The sequence below is a fragment of the Schistocerca cancellata genome, chromosome 6 (genome assembly GCF_023864275.1).
Source record: "Schistocerca cancellata isolate TAMUIC-IGC-003103 chromosome 6, iqSchCanc2.1, whole genome shotgun sequence".
Classification (NCBI taxonomy): Eukaryota; Metazoa; Arthropoda; class Insecta; order Orthoptera; family Acrididae; genus Schistocerca; species Schistocerca cancellata.
This window is the reverse complement of record NC_064631.1, coordinates 608,201,125-608,220,866: the sequence shown is the minus strand read 5'-3', so window position 1 is coordinate 608,220,866 and position 19,742 is coordinate 608,201,125. Positions and strand designations below refer to the sequence as shown.

Here is a 19,742-nt window from a genome sequence, read left to right as displayed (position 1 = left end):
GAAATGTCACAGTTTATAAAATGTTCCAGGCTATTGTGCCGCAGGCTATTGTGCCGCTGTCGAATGGAATTCACCTTAAAACCCAGTGTTTCGTCCCTATTTGTGGAGGATATTTTCAAGGAGGAGTCAAGTGCCAACTTCACCAGCTCTTTATCCCTAGAGCTCATGTGCTTTCGAGTTATACATGCACAAAGCACTCTGGTCCTCTTTCTCTCAGCAGTGCTTTGCTAATTTTATCTCAATAATTCATCTCTAATGAAGTGAATTACTGTCAACAGAAGTGAATGTACACACACACACACTATTGTTCTATAAATATATATTACTACTACTGTAAATTAAAAGTTATATAAAATGGAAAGTGTTTATTATCCTCTACATTATTTACGTGAATTTTTGCATCGCATTGTGGAGTATCATTTTAAAATGTTAATTAGTACTTAATAATTTTATTTTATTACAGTTTAATGAACCCACTTGCAAACAAAGTGCAGGTGGCATACAGTCGCCACCCCAAATTTCAGTAAAATACAAATTATTTCCATATTTTTCCTTCAGAATACCATCATGGAATTCGGCACATACATTAACAAACTGTGTACGAGTGACACACATTTTTCAAAATTAAGAAATACCTATTTTTAAATTTTCAAGATTTAAGAATTTTTTTGGGAAAATTTAGCATTTTAATTAATTTGGTAAAGTAGCACATATTTTTAAAGTTTATAATGGACTGAATAAAATTATATAAATTTCAGTTTGGCACATAAAATAGTTTTTGATATGGCCATTTTAAGGTTTCAAAATGTGGCAAAAATCACACAATTTCGGAAACTTTAAATGTAAAAAAAAAATTGGGTTTTGTCTCATTTTGACAGGTAAAATGAAATAACGGATATTACAAAATTGTGTATCATCAAGTTTTAAATTTGTGTCTGGAATTACTTAGTTATCACATCCATGTTCGAGATTTTCTGCTGTATCTGTGCAGTTATTATTCAGAATGTTGACGATTTCTGTTTTATCTGTAATGAATTTGTTACTCATTTGATAATAAACATGCCACATTTCTTCGGTTTAGTGTGTATACTTGTGCATTACAGAAATATACAATTTCAATGCTACATTGAATTAAAGATCTGTGCAAAAAGTGTTGTTTTTAGTACGGCAGTCGTAGACTGTGAGTATGGGTTGTTGTGATGGAGTGGCAGTTAAGTTCGACAGTGGTATATAAATACGGTACTGAGTAACCACTAAAATTCTTCCTATAAAACGCTACATTTGTCTGTAGGCTTCACATTTTCTTATTGTACTCTCGAAATATTCTGAGACTACTTATTGTTAGATACATGGTAATTACCTATATGCATGTACTGTAGAATTTTATACCGTACTCATAGTAACTTGTATTACAAATATAACTTGTATTTTTAAAATTTAGGTTAACACTGATGATATTCAACGTACAAATTTTTGGCCAATGATTTATAACGATATTTAAAAACATTTAACATGATTCCTTACTTTAATCCAGTGGAACATACTTGGGCACATAAAATTAAAAATTCGAGATGACCTTGCCTCTGATTTGTTGATGCTCAGCGTCATCTGAGAATGTAACAAGGTTGATGAGTGAATTAATACCTAGAGAACTTACCGCAATGGTTACGATTTTAGCGAACACTTTTTGGTGCAAAATTGTTTTCAAACAATAAGTATCCAAGTTCTTAGAAGAAGGAACTTTGCAAAATATGTACGGTATTGTTCACGCTACAAATAATCATATATTTACTGGTGTGAAATTTTAGCGCGTTTTTCCTACTTTTGACAACAATCACATAATGCAGTTCTGTTTCTACGGCTATGGTTATCTTCCAGATCAAGAAAGTTTCACTATACTTGCCCACCTGCGCCAAAAGGTAGAACTTTCGTTGCTAAAAACATCAAAATTCAGCACTCTATGTCATTAGCGAACCTTACTTATCTATGCCGCAAAAAGAGCTGGAATAACGCTACACAATGACAAACCGTCGTAATCAATATAGCGTTACAAACCAGAGCCAATTCCGCCAATTTACTACCGCATACCAACAATTATGAAGACCTCTCGTGACATTTCCATGCTATAGTGTTTTCCTGGGAACAATAATTTTCTGTTTAATAGATACGTAGGCAACACTAAAAGAAAATTTTCACCATACTGCATACATAACAGAACAGTTTCAACACCGTAAGTTAACATGGTCTCAGTGTACTATTATGCGTACATCATTAAGCTCCAGATAATTTTGCTCCGTGGTAGGTTAAAAACTGACGCTTCTTTATGCTGTGCATAAAAAACAAATGAACAACTTGTTGGCTTGGTTGTCATCAAGATCTCTCCTTCTTACAATTTGGAGGAGCTTGCTTTATATTTATTTATATATAAAGGGCATTACTATGCTACGATGAAAAAAGCGTGTATGCTTTATATCGGTGAGTTTACCTCTGTTCTTGAGGCTACTGTCACCTCATACTAATAGTGTGTGCTCCAGCACCCCTCGTAGTTTTTTTGGAACGTACAGTACATGAAATATCGACGGTGCCTTAACCGTTAGGAGGAACAGATTCGTTGCTATGAACATCCAAAATACGCGGTATAACACGGTCGAAGAAACGTTGATTTGCGAATTTGGGCGTTCCCGACGTATACTGTTGATGAAAAGCCCTCAGGTTTCCCAACCGGATAGCGGAGTTTAGATAATGCGATTTTTCGGCGGGTGTCATGCTGTATCTACCTGCGAACATGATCAATATTTTAAGGCTACCAAGCGGTTGGAAACTCGAGAGCTTTTTATCAAACGTACATTTATTAGTCCCTACAAAATCCTATCGAAATACACAAAGCTTGATATAAATGCCATTTCGTTTACAATTAGTTTTCGATTTCTTTTCTTGTAATCGACTGGCAACAACGAAATATAATTTACACAGTATTAAAAATAAGTTTCTTTGTAGTTAGTTTAGAGTTATAAAAGTCTATAACAATATGTGAAAAGTGTGCAAACAATGAATTAATAATTTTCGTCTGTACCGGTAGTGTAATATTTTATGTTTGCTGTCAAAATAGAGCGTTTGCAGCATACCCTGAGACGCTACCTCTTTATAAGTTACCGGTACTGCAATCGTGGTCCGCATCTTTTTATTCTATGTCCTTGGTCCGCATTAGCGGCTGCAATAGAAAGAACAAAAAATTTGTATTACGTATTTGGAGCTTATAAATGGATGTTGTACAAGCTATGTAAAGTTTATTTTTGACCTTCGGACTCAAATATCGTAGCTTGCTCATGCAAATGCTTAAAGATGGATGACTAAATAACTTTTTCGCTTCTCACTTCATTGTGAACCTGACACAAGTTATTGTATTGAGATTACAATTAGAGTTCATGCAGTTGGAGTGTTTGAGAATTATGAACTCCTTAACTGAGTATCAGTATATATCCATATGTATACGTGAAACCCGTTGTGTATCGTATACAGTTAGCTGTCTCTAATTTGAATTTCAGATGTCGTACAGACAACCTACATACAGAAAACTAATAAAATACATTTTGGTTGGTGCAGGATGTCAGTTTGTGGGATGGTGTACAATGCCTGTTGTTCATGGCCAGCCAAAACAGGGACAGTGAATGCTGTTTGTGGGTGGCACTAGAGTTGTCTTTCGATGATGGCCCATATATATGGTAGTCTCGATTGGAGACGGCCCTTGAGATCGAGCTGACCGAGGCAACGTGTCAACACACTGTAGAGCATGTTGAGTTACAACAGCAGTGTGTGGAAAAAACCCTGGAATGCTGTTCATGAATGGCAGCACAACAGTTCGAATCACCTGATTGACATACAGCCCTGGGATAATCATGAGAGTGCTCCTGCTGTCATACGAAATCACACCCCAAACTACAACTCCAGGATCGGTCCAGTGTGTCTAGCATGCAGACAGGTTGGTTGCAGACCCTGAGCTGATCTCCATCTAACCAACACAGGCGTCACTGGCACCGAGGCAGATCAGCTTTCATCAGAAAACACAACAAACCTCCAATGAGCTCTGGCTTGACATAACTGTAGTTGCAAATGGTGGTGGTTTGGGGTCAGTGGAATGCATGCTACAGGGCATCTGGCCCAGATCTGTCCTTGAAGTAACACATTTGTACAAGTTACTTTTTGTTACTGTGGTGCCAACTGCTGCTCAAATTCCTCTTGCAGATGCAGCACAATGCAATAGGAACACAGGCCGAACGAGGTGGTCTTCCCTCTTGAAGTTCCACCTGGCCATCTGGAGCCCTGTCTCCTTGTGACCATAGATTTTTGTATCCATTGCTGCCAGCACTTGTGTACAGTAGCGACATTCCTGCCATGTTCTTCTGCAATATCGCAGAAGGAACATCCAGCTTCTTGTAGCCCTATTACATGAGCTCTTTCACACTCAGTGAGGTGCTGATGGTGGTGTCTTTGACATCTTAAAGGCATTCTTGACTAACATCAGCTCTCCACATCCAGTCTCAACAGGAACTCAAGCTCACAACCATTGCAGCGTGTATTTAAAGCAAACCTGTTTTGCATCCTTATAGTGACACTACTAGTGCCACTCTTATCAAAAAAAAAAAAAAAAAAAAAAAAAAGGCTCTGAGCACTATGGGACTTCACATCTGAGGTCATCAGTCCCCTAGAACTTAGAACTACTTAAACCTAACTAACCTAAGGACATCACACACATCCATGCCCAAGGCAGGATTCGAACCTGCGACCGCAGCAGTCGCACTGTTCCAGACTGAAGCGCCTAGAACCGCTCGGCCACTCTTATGCAGCTGGCATGAAATTTGAATAGACATAATCTTTCAGCCACGGAAACAGCCTACCGACGTTTGTTTATGTCACACAACCCTTTCTTGGTGTTGCGATTGTTTTTTTCCATCAGTGTGTGAACAAGCGAGATTTTCCTTTTATTCTTTAAATTACCATTACCCAGAAGTAGAGTGCGAACATTATAATTTAGCAGTCAGCTGTGATGTAAGCAAAGAAGAACAGCAAACGTCCACAGAAAACAAGCCACGCCTCTCACTGATAGGGCTGGTAGCCTAAGTCCGTGTCCTGTGCTCCTGCAGAACCACAATCGAACCAACGTAGTGATCAAAGATTCCTTCTGTGTTGTGAGGCTCGTACTCGAGCCTAGTCATGGACTAGATTAGTTTCTCTACTCACAGGGCTGGTAGCCTATGCCCATGTGCTGTGCTCCTGCGAAACCACAGCTGAACTGACATAGCAATTGAAGATTCCTTCTAGTGCTGTGAGGGTCGTACTCAAGCCTAGTCATGGACTAGATTAGTTTCTCTACTCATTTCAAATTGAGACAAAAAAAAAGAAGTAAAGCAAAGTGGAGTACACAAAGAATACTGTAGAATAATGGCTACAGCACAAGTGTTTTCTGGGGTTGGCAGTGTCATAATATGGTAGTTCAGGACCAATATCTTACACAATCCCATATGAAAAACGCCCCCCAGCCCAGTACCCTGGCCACACCTAAAACTGCCACGTTACGTTGGCAGTGGTAACATAATATTAATACACAGCTTTTGGAGACTGCGTTAACACAATATGACAAATCAAGAAGTGATTTATTTGTAATTAGAAATGTTTGGTCATGGTTAATTAATCAAACAACATAGCGATATGTAACAAGAAACATGAGTTTTTCTTTGAAGGGCGTACCCAGAATATGGAAATACTGTATGAATGTTTTCCTGCCTCTTCAGAAATATTTCAACCATATAATGTATTGTTTCATGAAAATCATGCAATTAATGTCAGTTCCAATTCAGCACTAGAACATACACTGAAAATCCAAAGAAACTAGCACACCTGCCTAATATAGTGTAGGACCCCCGCAAGAATGCAGAAGTGGCACAATACAACACGACGTGGACTCAATTAATGCCTGAAGTAGTGCTGGAGGGAACTGACACCATGAATCCTGCAGGCCTGCCGATAAATCCATAAGAGTACGAGTGGGTGGAGATCTCTTCTGAACAGCACGTTGCAAGGCATCCCAGATATGCTCAATAATGTTCATCTCTGGGGAGTTTGGTAGCCTGAAGAAGCGTTTAAACTCAGAAGAGTGTTCTGGAACCACTCTGTAGCAATTCTGGATGTGTGGGGTGTCACATTGTCCTGCTGGAATTGCCCAAATCCGTTGGAATGCACAATGCAAGTGTGTGGATGCAGATGACCAGACAGAAGTTTTTCGTATGTGTCACCTGTCAGATACTTAGAAGTAGAAGTAAAAGGGGTCCCATATCACTCCAATTGCACACGCCCCACACCATTACAAAGCCTCCACCAGCTTGACAGTCCCCTGCTGACATGCAGGGTCCATGGATTCATGAGGTTGTCTCCATACCTGTACATGTCCATATGCCCGATACAATTCAAAATAATACCCATCCAACCAGGCAACATGTTTCCAGTCATCAATAGTCCAATGTCAGGGCTGACGGGCCCAGATGAGGCGTAAAGCTTTGTGTTGTGCAGTCATCAAGGGTACACAATTGGGCCTTCGGCTGTGAAAGCCCATGTCGATGATGTTTTGTTGAATGGTTCGCATGCTGACACTTGTTGATGTCCCAGCATTGAAATCTGGAAATTTGTGGATGGGTTGCACTTCTGTCACGTTGAACGATTCTCATCAGTTGTTGTTGGTCCTATTCTTGCAGGATCTTTTTCCGGCCACAGCAGTGTCAGAGATTTGATGTTTTATGGGACTCCTGATATTCACGGTACACTCGTGAAATGGTCATACAGGAAAATCCCCACTTCATCGCTACTTCAGAGATGCTGTGTCCCATCGCTCGTGCACCAAATATAACACCATGTTGACATTCACTCAAATCTTGATAACGAGCCACTGTAGCAGGAGTAACCAATGTAACAACTATGCCAAACTTCCATCTGTCTTTGAGCCTGGAGAATTTCTTGCGTATTTACATATCTACACATCCTCTACAGTTCCACTTCACTTGTATTTTAGCCAGAATTATGTTTACCACATCAGTCTGTTCTGTTTGTTTGCCTTCCTCTCTTAGTAATTTCCAATGTGGATCTCTCTATTGCTTGCTTAGTCACAACAAGACTTAGTAGTGTTCTCATTAAATTTCCACATTTAACTGTCCAAACTCAAAAATGGTTATACATAGTGATTGTATGCTACAATTTCGGGTACATGGGAAATATAGATTTGAAAACTCCATGTAATTTTCAAATACTATAGATTCTGTTTTTTTACTCATGTATTTACTTATGTTTATGTAGCTGCCATAGACACTGAAGCACCAAAGAAACTGGCATGTGTATTCAAATACAGAGATATGTAAACAGGCAGTATACGGCACTGCAGTCAGCAATGCCTATATAAGACAACAAGCATCTGTCGCAGCTCTTAGATAGATTACTGCTGCTACAGTGGCAGGTTATCAAGATTTAAGTGAGTTTGAATGTGGTGTTATATTCAGCGCATGGGCAGTGGGACACAGCACCTTTGAATTCATGGTGTCAATTCCCTCCAGTACTACTTCAGACATTAGTCGAGTCCAGGCAACGTTGTGTAGTGGCACCTCTGCTTGCTTTCAGAGGCCCTAAACTACATTAGGCACATGTACCAGTTTCTTTCACTCTTCAGTTGTAACTTATAATAATTTACTGACCAGTTCTGCATGTTCATTTTTAATTTGTAGCTACTGATTGCTTTTAAGCATGTTGATTATACTTTATTTTAGTTTTATTAACTAATTTTCAGTCCTTTGAAAATTGCAGTATTAAGTTATTTCATGCTTGTATAATTTTCACTCTGTTGTTACTTACCTGTTCCACATGCCATACTGACTGATGAAATGTGATATGTACCCATCACTACTTTCTGTTTTGCCTTATTCATACTCTTATTGTATTGGGATGTTTCCTTTATCCAGACTTAATTGTGTGTTTTCATATATTTTAAAGAACTTTTGGGTAGTTTTGTTGAGTCCAGTATATTGTGTCACATTTCAGTTTATTGTTTGAATGAAATGCTTAACTGCTCTTTCATAAATGACTTACTTCATTTGAAACTTTCATTTCTTCTGCCTCTTCCGTACTTACATAATTCTTAAGTGTCTTTGTTTCCTTATTACCTTTTTGTACATATTAGTATATTCTTAATTTTCTAAGATGCTGAACTTGTTGTTTAACTATGTTCCTCGTGAAGCTCTACATCCTTATTCTTTAATAAATTCTCATAACCTACACTTATGATTTCTTCCCTTGGCAGTCTGTTTCTTTTTTACATTTCGTTTATGTTATTCTGTGTTTTATTGGTATGCTGATATGAAATTCTATATTGGTTTTCTGTAAGAATTTGTTCAGGAAAAATATGTTTTTCTTTGTAAATTAAATTTCATTGTCTGTTCAGATTGTCTTGCTGTTTTCAGTTCAAAGACTAGTTTGATGCAGCGTGTCGTGCTAGTCTGTCACGTGAAAGTCTCTTCATCTCTGCAGAACTACTGCAGCCTACATTGATTTAAACCTGTTGACTGTATTCGACTATGGTCTAGAGATAGCTCCTTTGACTATCAATCAAAACACCCTTGCATCAGTCCTGGCCAGTGCTTATATTTTGAATAAAAATAATCAGCATTTGCAGCCTGGCATATGGAGCCACCCTCATTCTGCTAATGGCCTTGTCAAGAAGGATGAAGAAGTAAAGAGGATCAGGGCACCCTCTTGCCCTTCAGTTGGAAAAGTCCCCCTAAATGTGAGAGAATGAACAATAGAATGAGGACGCAGAAGACAGTGGGAACCAATGCATCAAAGACATATAGTGTCTATCCACAGGAACTATGGCCTGTAACTAAAAAAGTGTCATGATGACATCCCCTTTGACAAAATATTCTGTGGTAGTCCTCCATTTGAAACCCCAGGAGAGGATTATTAAGGCCTAGATGACTGTTAGAAAAATACTGAAAAACCAATGAAACAGAACATTCTACTAATCAGATAATGAAATGTCAGAAGTCTGGCAGTGATAGGAAAGTTAGAAAATCCGAGTAGTGAAATGCATAGGCTCAGTATAGATGCAATAGAAGTTATGGAAATGAAATGGAAAGAAGATAAGGATTACTTGATAGGGTAATGTTAACATTAGCAGAAAATTGTATAGCAGGAGCTACAGAGTGAGAGAGACAGTGAGTGATTGAGTTACTGTGACCAGCTGACTGATAAGATTATTTACATCTGAACTGACAGTAAACCAAACCAAACAGTAATAGTTCAGATATGCAAGGCAATGTCACACGCAGAAGTACATCAGAGCACTGAATGGATAATTTGCAGGCTTTCTGATTTTTTTTTAACACCTCCCAATAAGGAATAATACTGTTTATAACATAAAAGCGATTGCATGTCTCTCCTTATTCTGGCAATTAGGCACTCTTCTTTCTCTCCCCCCATCCCCCCCCCACCCCCACCCTTCCCCATGAACCATGGACCTTGCCGTTGGTGGGGAGGCTTGTGTGCCTCAGTGATACAGATAGCCGTATCGTAGGTGCAACCACAACGGAGGGGTATCTGTTGAAAGGCCAGACAAATGTGTGGTTCCTGAAGAGGGGCAGCAGCCTTTTCAGTAGTTGCAGGGGCAGCTGTCTGGATGATTGACTGATCTGGCCTTGTAACACTAACCAAAATGGCCTTGCTGTGCTGTACTGCGAACAGCTGAAAGCAAGGGGAAACTACAGTCATAATTTTTCCCGAGGGCATGCAGCTTTACTGTATGCATGGAGAGCTGCATCAAACCAGTCTCAGGACTGAAGACCACAACAACAACAACAACAACAACAACAACAACTTTCTTTCTACTGTGTAATAATTTTAAATTAAATTAAGATTTTACATCTATTGCCTCATATATGTCTTTCCAGCTGATGCTCCGCATATTAATTCTAAAGCTGTTGTGATTTCATTAATTATTCTAATGGTTTTTCCTAGTTAACACACCATTTAGAGTTTTAGAGTTATCATGTTGTCTATATGGCTAATTAGCTGTCATAGTCTCATAACTCTTTTAGAACTGGATGATTACAATTTACAAAGTAAGAGATATGCTAATGTTCTGCAGGTCCTCAAGGAAAGGTAAAACTTCTTCACACACACACACAAGTCCCATTTTTCACTATCATTTCATGGTTTATTTTCTAAGTTTACCATTCAGTTGTTAAATTATTGATTTTGTAATCATTTTTCAGTTTTGTTAATGGCAACTACAACAATGGAACACGCAATGAGGACTGCATTGGGACTGCCTAGTCGCGTAAGTTCTCACACGTAACTGATAGCTTTACATTATAGTTATTTTTTTGTTACAGTCATGGCTTTGTCAATTGAACAAAGCTTCCTCCTAACTTCAGACTAATAAAATAAGGAAATACGTTGTTCTCAGATTTGTCCTTCTTCAGAATTCTCCAGGAAGTAAATATTGAAGTCTGTGTGCACCAGTATCCCAGGGTATTCTCTAAAACTGGAGGTTAACATATGCCCAAGTTTGCTCAGAAAATTTAAGAATTTAGAAATGAGGAATCTGTAAACTGCATCCACAAAAAAATTCAGTTTGTCAGATACAAAATTTACTTGAAAAGTGCTGTGAGGATACGACCACACTTGAATTAAATGAGGCCTGTGTATTTACATTCCTTGGCATCTCACTTAATTACAAATTATGTTGTGTGGTTTCTGATTTCTTTACTAGTTTATTAGTTAATTCCTTGTTGATTTACAATTCCATCTGCTGTGTACCCACATTTTAATAAAACACTTGCTTGCGGCTTTCTGTTATTGACTATGTATGTTTCATAAATACCACCTTGATCAAGCCATCAAAATTGACTGTTGACTGAGATAATACCTTCACAAAAATTCCAATCACCATTCCAAGCTAATTTAAGAATTATTCCCAGAAGAAATGAGTACTCTGACAATGCAATAAATGGGGCACTACTTGCTAAAAGAACTGGAGCTTCTGATGAACAAGATCCATACTAACCCTATGAGTGCTGTGGACCAGTTAATGTGTTATGGTCCACCGCTCCATAAGTGCTGAGGATGTGTTTAAATGCGTATTCTGGGTTTTCCTTAAACGTTATTGACATGTTTATGAGTCCCATTCCAATGACCCTCTCACTGCTGTGGACAAGTTATGACCAAATGTCAGCCAAGAAAAGGTTTCAAGTATTTATCATACAGCATACAAGCCTCTGTGCATGGTATAATGTGCAAAAAACCTCTTTTTGACATCTTGAACTGTTTATGGAATATTACTATTGGTATGACCATGTGATTGCCGATGTACAGGGACACAACTGGGCCCACTGTGCGCAATCATCTGTTGAATATAAAAGTCGGTATCTTGAGAACAAAATGAGATGATGTTCTGCCTCAGTTTCAAATAAAATCCCGAGCAGTGGTTTACTTATTTTGATGCAGCACACTAACTATGATGGATAATGAAAAGAAATTCAATATATTATCAAACAAAGGCATCAGACTGTAAAATGTGCAAAAATCTAATTTTTTCACCAAATAGTTTTGTTAAAATTGGTTGATAAGTATTTCATTGTGGTTGGAATGCCATCTCTCAGGACAGGTAGCAGCATTAGGCAATCAGTACGGTGACAACAAAGCCACTCTCAGTACAGAATGCAGAGAGTGTGTCTATAGCAGTCAAAGGGTTTGGGAAAGTTTACCTCCTATTCACAAATACGGTCACAGATCACATCAGAAGAATGTTGTGAAGACATGGGATTGATATAATAACCAACAAGAAAGGTGCATAATTATGTGAATACTGCCAAAGACGTAGGCACACCACTTGTGAAGACAGCAGTACATAAAATCCATTGCATATGTGGAACTATTAACAAAAGCATTAGCACCCAGGTTGTAGATCACAAGAGCAATTAGTGCCTGGGCAACATGGATACCCAATTTGATCCTCCTGTATTAGAGTCTTAGGTAAAATTATGACTATGATAGGATTCATGAGAGAGCATAGAAATAAAAAAGCAGCTTTAATGGAACAGTAGGACTGAAATTATAAAAGTTTTGGGCCTTAGAACTAAATAAAGGAAGCAAGAGCCAAATCTTGCACTATCAGGCTCCAAAACACATGTTGGCACAACTCCTCGATTTATTGTGGCACACAGAGGATGCCAAAATTCAGCTGCTGCATGGTTTTAGCAATGTAAACAAGTTTACATTTCAGAATTAACTAACTACATCTTTTCAGCCTCGGAGGATGTCTCCAGTATCAGGAGATGAACATTAGGAACAAAAAGATGCCTTGGACCAGGGACTCGCAGACCGTGTCTTGTGGACCACATGCAACTTACATTTGATATGAGGGCAACCTGCCCCTCACTTTTTTTCCCCTCCACCCACCTCCAGAAAGGAAAAGAGTGTGTCAGTAGAACTTAGTTCTTCTGTTCCCAGAGTATCTCGTGCTGGTGGGAGGGGATCCCAGTCTGGAACAATAATGTGCCTTGCAGCACATTATTTTTTAACTAGCGGACCTTACATAATCATAGTGGGGGTTTTGTGGCCTGTGGTACTAGCAAGTCTACCTCTGCCTTAGGCCATACCCTAACACACATAAAATCAATGCCACCATGTATATAAACACTGGCTGTGCGAGCCTGTGCTGTTACTGTAACTTTTGGTAGTGCATACTCTTGTGAATATGTGTGGTACCCACTTGTGCTACTGGATGCCCACCTAGAACAAAATACTGTAAAGGGTGTATCAAAAAGAATCACCCAATTTAAAAAAATCCTAACTATTATGTTAAACAATGGAAAATCCACAATGGAATTTAACAATATTATGAAAAGGAAAGTTGCTACTCACCATACAGCAGAGATGCAGAGTCACAGATCGGCTCAGTAAAAGCTTCCGGCCAGTAAGGCCTTCGTCAGAATTAGATGACAGACAAACACATATACACTCACGCAAACGTAATGCACACACGTAAGTGCAGTCTCGGGCAACTGAGGCCAGACTGTGAGCAGCAGGACCAGTGCATGATGGGAATGGTGACTGGATTGTGATAAGGAGGAGGCTGTGCTGCGGAGAGGGGGGGATAGTAGAGTAGGGACGACGGACAGTGGTGTGCTGCTGGGGGGTGGGGGGGTGGGGGGTGTGCAGGGACGAGCTGGAAAGAGGGTAGGGCAGCTATGTGCTGTTGGGAGGATAGACGAAGGGCAGAGGGGAGGTTGGGAGGGGGAGGGGGATGCAGAAAAGCAGAGAAGTAAAAAAAACTGGGTGCGATGGTGGAATGAGGGCTGTGTAGTGCTGGAATGGGAACAGAGAAGGGGCAGGATGGGAGAGGACAGTGACAAACAAAGGTTGAGGCCAGGAGGGTTATGGGAATGTAACTCTTTCTATAATTTATCAGAATATTTGGATCCAGGGATGTAAATTCATGTCAGTGTTAATGTTCATATTAAACATAACTGTTTTTCTAGTACCAGCTAATGTTCATAAAATTCATAATATAAAAATATAAAATTATTAGTGTTAACAGATAAGTGTTAGGTGCGAGTTGTCGATACATGTTACAGAAGTAGACTGCAATGGCTGCTTGTGCCTGTTAATGTACAGCTTGACTCCTGCCACATTCCTGAAGGCTTTCTTCATTATGGGGTGTACAGAACTTGTGTGAATGATTGTAGCATCACGACTTCCTCGAGTACCTTACACACAACACAAATCAACTGTCACAGGTAGTGCAGTGTAACAGAAACCAAACAGGATCTCACTGTTGTTCGATTGAGAATGGGCCAACAGCAATTGTGTGAGTGTCAGAGCCCATGTTGATCTTCATACCATCACAGCCAAATTCTGTTTTGCGGGCCTACACATTTTTAACATAGGAAATGGAAGAGTCACCACCTGTATAGGTGTCATCACTGTCACCTGCCAAAGTTGCTACATCCCCTGTAAACAATGCATAAAAACCACTGTCACCAAGCACAACTAGCCTGCCAGTGCCCTAGTACTCATCAGAAGAATGCATGCTTCCCTGCTGGTGAAGAAGGAACAATATTGGGCGAACTTCTACTTCTTCAACAGCAGGGGAAGCAGGTCCACAATGTACTGTTCCCCTGCAGGCTGTTCAATAGCTTTTGAATCACAGAGACACGAAATTGAGAGGAAGACTAGCAGTGAGTGACAACAAACTGTGGCTGGTGAAGCCACTCAATTGCAAATCTGATGTATTTGTAAAAGGATTTGTATCAATATTTAACAGCAGCATTCCTAATAAATCAATAAAGTGTGTGATTTATTCAACTCATTACATATAATTTTCAAATGATTTTATTTGTTGCACAGGAAATACATCACGATTTACAATTAAAACACTTTTGTGACAAATATGAAAAAACATTGTTTTTTATACATTACTGTGATACAGCTACACAGTACTCATTATAATTTCAGGTATATACACTGATGAGCCAAAACATTATGACCACCCACTTGATAAAGTGTCAGTCCACCTTTTGAATGCAGTACAGCAGTGATTCTGTGTGACACAGATTCAACAAGTCTGGAGGTTTGGTGCACCAGACGTCTACACTCAGGTCATGCAATGCTCGCAGTTCTCATAAATTACAGGCCAGTGGTTTGCATGTGCAGAGCTGATGCCAGGTAGCATTCTGGATGTGTTCCATTGAGTTCAAATGGAGCATAGGATTGAGACACCATCGCGTGTTCACTGTCTTGCTCCTCAAATCACTGAAACATGATTCTATCCTGTGACACAGATAAGTATCTTGTTATTGCCACTGGGGAATATGTCGAACATGGAGGGATGCAGTAGTTGACAGTAACATTCACATAGTCTACAGCTATCGTGGTGCCTTTAAGTACTACCACAGGTCTCCTTGAAACCCAGATAAATATCCTCCTTTGCATAATACTTGCACGTATCAGCCTGAGTTGTGGTGTGGGGTGTGCTTCATGCAGTCATGCGCATGGATGACAGCTTGACCATACCCCTAACCATAGACATGCTATAACAAGAAATGTGATTCATTCAGCCAAGCTATATATTTTCATTGACCGGTGGTCCAGTTTCAATGACCTGGAGGCCACTGCAGTTGTAACTGGTGACATCGTTGAGTCAACAGAGGGACACTTAGGGATCATCTGCTGTGGAGCCCATGTTAAATGGTGTGCTCCAAAATGCATCAGCATTGTAGTCCATCATCAGATCTGACACATATCGCTGCATCCGACCTTCACATTTCATAATGAGGTATGGATATTCAAAACTTTGTTGTCTGCTCATGGTTTCACCGTCCTTCAACTTCTTCACATAGATGCTTGTGACAGTAGTGTATGAACAGCCAAACAGCTTCATATTACCAAGATGTTCATTCACAGGTCCCAGGCCATGACAATTTGCCCTTTGTCAGTCACTTATATCAATGACAATACTATGAAAAGGATAGTTGCTACTCACCATGTAACGAAGGTGATGAGTTGTAGATATGCACAACAAAACGACTGTCAGACAAAGCTTATATATATGACCACAGTCTCTGGCTGCCAAGGCCAGACTGTAAGCAGCACTGCATAATGAAATAAGCAGATTGGATAGTGGGGGTAAGGAGGGTGCTTGGGTGGGGAGGAGGAGAGATATCAGGGTGGAAGTAGGGGACTGTAAAGTGCTGTTAGTGGGAACATACAGTGATGAGGTTTGGAGAGGGTAGGGCTGCTAGGTGCAGTCGGGAGTCGGGAGGTTGGACAGAGTGCGGGAAAGGGGGGGGGGGGCAGGGGGCAGCAGAAAAGGAGAGAAGTAGAAAGCTTGTGTGTGCACTGGTGGAATAAATGGCTGTGTTGTGGTGGAATGGGAACAGGGAAGGGGACAGATGGGTAAAGGACAATGATCAACAAAGACTGAGGCCAGGAGGGTTACAGGAATGTAGGATATATTATAGGGAGAGTGATGGGTTCCTACATCCATCACCACCTACTCCAGTCTGGCCACAGGCATTACCTATCCCATCAACGAAGAGCTACCCATGAAACCAATCTTGTGATCTACAAGCTAAGCTGCAAGCACTGTACTGCATTCTACATGACCATGACAACCAACAAGCTGTCTGTCTGTATGAAAGGCCATCGACAAACTGTGGCCAAGAACCAGTTGGACCACCAAATTGTGGAGCACGCTGCCCACACAACATTCCTCATTTCAATGACTGCTTCACAGCCTATACTATCTGGATCCTTCCTGCGAACACAAGCTTTTCTGAATTGCACAGGTGGGAACTCTTCCTGCAATGTATCCCACATTCCCATAACCCTCCTGGTCCCAACCTACGTTAATCATTGTCCTTTACCCATATACCTCTTTCCCTTTTCACATTCCAGCAATACACAGCTCTCTATTCCACCAATGCACCCACTTTATTTTCATTTCTCTCCTTTTCTGCTGCCCACCCTCCTACCCACACTCCTTTTAAGCTCCCCTGCACCTGGGCACCCTGACCTCTCCATGTATGCTCCCACAAGCACTTAAGAGCTCCCCACCCCTACCCTGCTATCCCTCCCACTCTTCACCCCAGCCTCATCCTTACCCCCCACCCAGTTTGCTTCTCCTATTATGTGCTGCTGATCGCAGTCAGGCCTTGGCAGCCAGAGTCTATGGTCATATTTGTGTGAGTTGTGTTTGTGTTTATATACATGTGTTGGCTATTATGTGAAGGCCTGTTTGGCTGAAGAGTTTGTTGGACAGTCTTCTTGTTGTGCCTATCTGCGACTCAACATTTCCACCATATGGTGAACAGCAACTAGCACTTCCATAATATTGTCATTATTCCATCATGGATTATCCATTGTTTGATTTAACTTATATCAATGGATTTCCCCATTTGTGGCCCAGATCATGATTCCTCATTAGTGAGTGCTCTGCTTATGTACCTTCCTTACTGTGTCATGTGGTCATAATGTCTTGATTCATTAGTGTGTATATGCATATGATTCCCTTGTTCAAACTGTGCAACTGTCATCCACAAATTCTTCAGTAGAATAAAACAATTTTTTACTACAAGGTAAAGAGCAGTCATCTCAGTGAACAAATCCCCATTTTGGGTATGTTAGTGTCTGTTAGATTTAAATTTGTAATTAATAAGTCATCAAAAAAGTCTTAAAATACAAACAGTCAAAATATGATGTGCAAAGAAAAGAATTTTTATGAAATGGTGAAGACAAACAGAGAAATAGGGTTGATTTCAAGCTGCAAGAACTAGCATTCAATCCTTTTTTTTTTTTTAAAAAAAAAAACACCTCTATATAAGGTCTTCAATTAATAATGCAAGTCATAATCATTATCTTGTAGTTTGCAGCCACTGGTTGGGTTTGCTTGGAACATACAGTAAGCCTCTCCATCTTTCCCTGTCCTTCCACCACATTTCCCTCTCCATCCTGTCCCAGTCTTCTCTTGTAGTGTTCATGAACTGGACGGAACAACACTTTAAAATTGATGTGCCCAGGTAGCCAGTAACAATGAAATTTTATTGAGTATGATAACAAAATGCAATAGTAGTTTCTTGGACCATAATTCTGCACTACTCAGTTCAGTCTGACGGTTAATCACTGAAGCACTGGAATGTCGTTGCAGATAACCACTGACATTGCTGTGGAATGTCCTAGTGGCTAACAAATGAAATTATGTGGGGATATGTTCATAGGTGGACTCTGATGGATGGACTGCTAGGCATGGATGGGATAGAGCATGGAGCATAGAGTTCACTTGGAAAAAGAACACCAACTGATGGACCTGTAGGTGTGGGTGCATGGTGTTATGGAGTATACATTGTGCTTGGCTAAAGAACTCTGACCAAGGAACCACTGGCACAGCTGCATAAACCCCTGAGTGTGAAGTGACTGCAGAACATTTAGATGGTGACCGAAATACTCAGCCAACGGATGAATACCAGCAGGGGCACACGAGTCACTGAAGCGAGGTAGTGCCACGATGGCAGCACTGTTTGCAGTGATGCTCTTGCCTCTGGTGGTGAGACTAGCACCACACGGTTCCACCACAAGGTATCATAGTGGCTGCTGGAGTTTCAATTGTAAACAACATGATATCTTTGTGACTATCAGCAGATGGTTTTCATCTGTGCTCTAGAGGAAATATTGTTAGTGGACCAGAGCTGCAGCAACTGCAGTACACAACAGTACGGTTGGCAGCTGTATCGTCATGGAGTACATGGTCCCTCCTCCTCTCTTCCCCACACCCCATACCAAGCGAAGAGATGCTATAGCCATCTTGAAGAGGAGACACCCTAGAGTCAGTAAGGTGGTCCCTGTGATGTGCGCTCACAGCGGTGGAGGTCTCAACCCAGGGAGCAGTTGAAGGGCAGGTGGGTGGAATGTGGCTGTGACAGATAGATCTGGCCCAGATGAGAACTGGTTGTAGCAAACCTGAAGAAGAGAGACACACATTTTCATCACCTCTGAAGGTGTAGCTGGTCATTGGAAATGGTGAGAGAGGTGCAGAGTTGTCATTGTGGAAGGTTGATCTGACCTCTGAAGGTGCAGGTGGAGGTGAGACCTGAAGTGGCCTGGATTTGTGTCAAAATTTCCAGGAGTGCACAATTGGAGGGCTAGGGAAGTCCTACCAGTGGCCTGAATGGAGTATCCAGATGATAAACAGCTGCAGCCCTGTGTGGCACAAGAATACTTTCTGGTCATACACAGTGCCACTGACTTGGACAATGGTCGAAGCAGTATGAGCACAGAGGGTGGACCATCAGAAAGTGTGCTGTATCTTGCAATGATCAAATGGAAACTGTGGAAAAGCATGAGGCATGTGGCCCTTCTGGGAGTAAGTAGAGCAGGAAGATAGGAGAAGAGTGTGATATCCACTGGAATGATGCAGAAGGGATCCGACAAGGATGGTTTATAAACAGGCATAACCAGAGGTGGGTGGCTGGTGAGAGCCAGACTGGAAGCATGTAGAAACTGCGTCTGATGCTGGGGGTTATAGTGTCTCCAGAGGTGATGGTGCCTTAGGAGGCAACGGTTCTGACAATGGTGCAGATAGATTGCATAAGACTGCTCTGGAAAGGGCTGGTGCAGTGAAAAGGTGCCACTGGAGGAACAGAAGAGGGAAGGAAAATGGCATGACAGCATCAGTTAATGGGGAGGGACTTCAGTGTGGTTGGAGTGCTGAAGGCTGTGACTTATGTCGATAAGAATGAAGGACACGCAAGACATCAAGGAGTGGTACAGAGGACACTGCGGAATGAGTAAGGTAGCAAGGAGCAGCATGGAGGATGCTGCAGAATATATAATATGTCAAGGACTGGGACGGGGGATGCCACATAATGTGCAAGGTGTGGATGCACACTGAGAATGTGAGGAGGAGGATGGACGGAAGTCGAGGAAGACACCTTGGAATGTAGAGTGTGCACTGGAGCTTGAAAATTGATGTAATAGGCATTGAATTGGTCTTGTAAGTGGACTTAGGAGCGGGTAGCAAGGGCTGCACCTGGGTTAAGGGACTGAAGAATACGATAGGTATGAACGCCAGAATAAGCAAGGAGAAAACTAGAAAACTGAAGAGAGACAACAGGTGTTAGAGTGCACATATGTGGCAAAAATCAACATAAGTC

General features: G+C 40.9%; 1 protein-coding gene across 2 annotated transcripts in view; it reads left to right on the top strand.

Moving 5' to 3' along the window:
* The first annotated feature begins 2,350 nt into the window (after positions 1–2,350).
* Positions 2,351–19,742, top strand: part of LOC126088154 (uncharacterized protein CG45076-like) — a 165,181-nt gene continuing 147,789 nt past the window's right edge. For both annotated transcript variants that reach the window (XM_049906275.1, XM_049906274.1), the window contains exons 1-2: positions 2,351–2,475; positions 10,305–10,369. In XM_049906275.1, the coding sequence (XP_049762232.1) occupies positions 2,448–2,475; positions 10,305–10,369 (93 nt within the window). In that variant the 5' untranslated portion in view covers positions 2,351–2,447. The remainder of the gene's footprint in view (positions 2,476–10,304; positions 10,370–19,742) is intronic.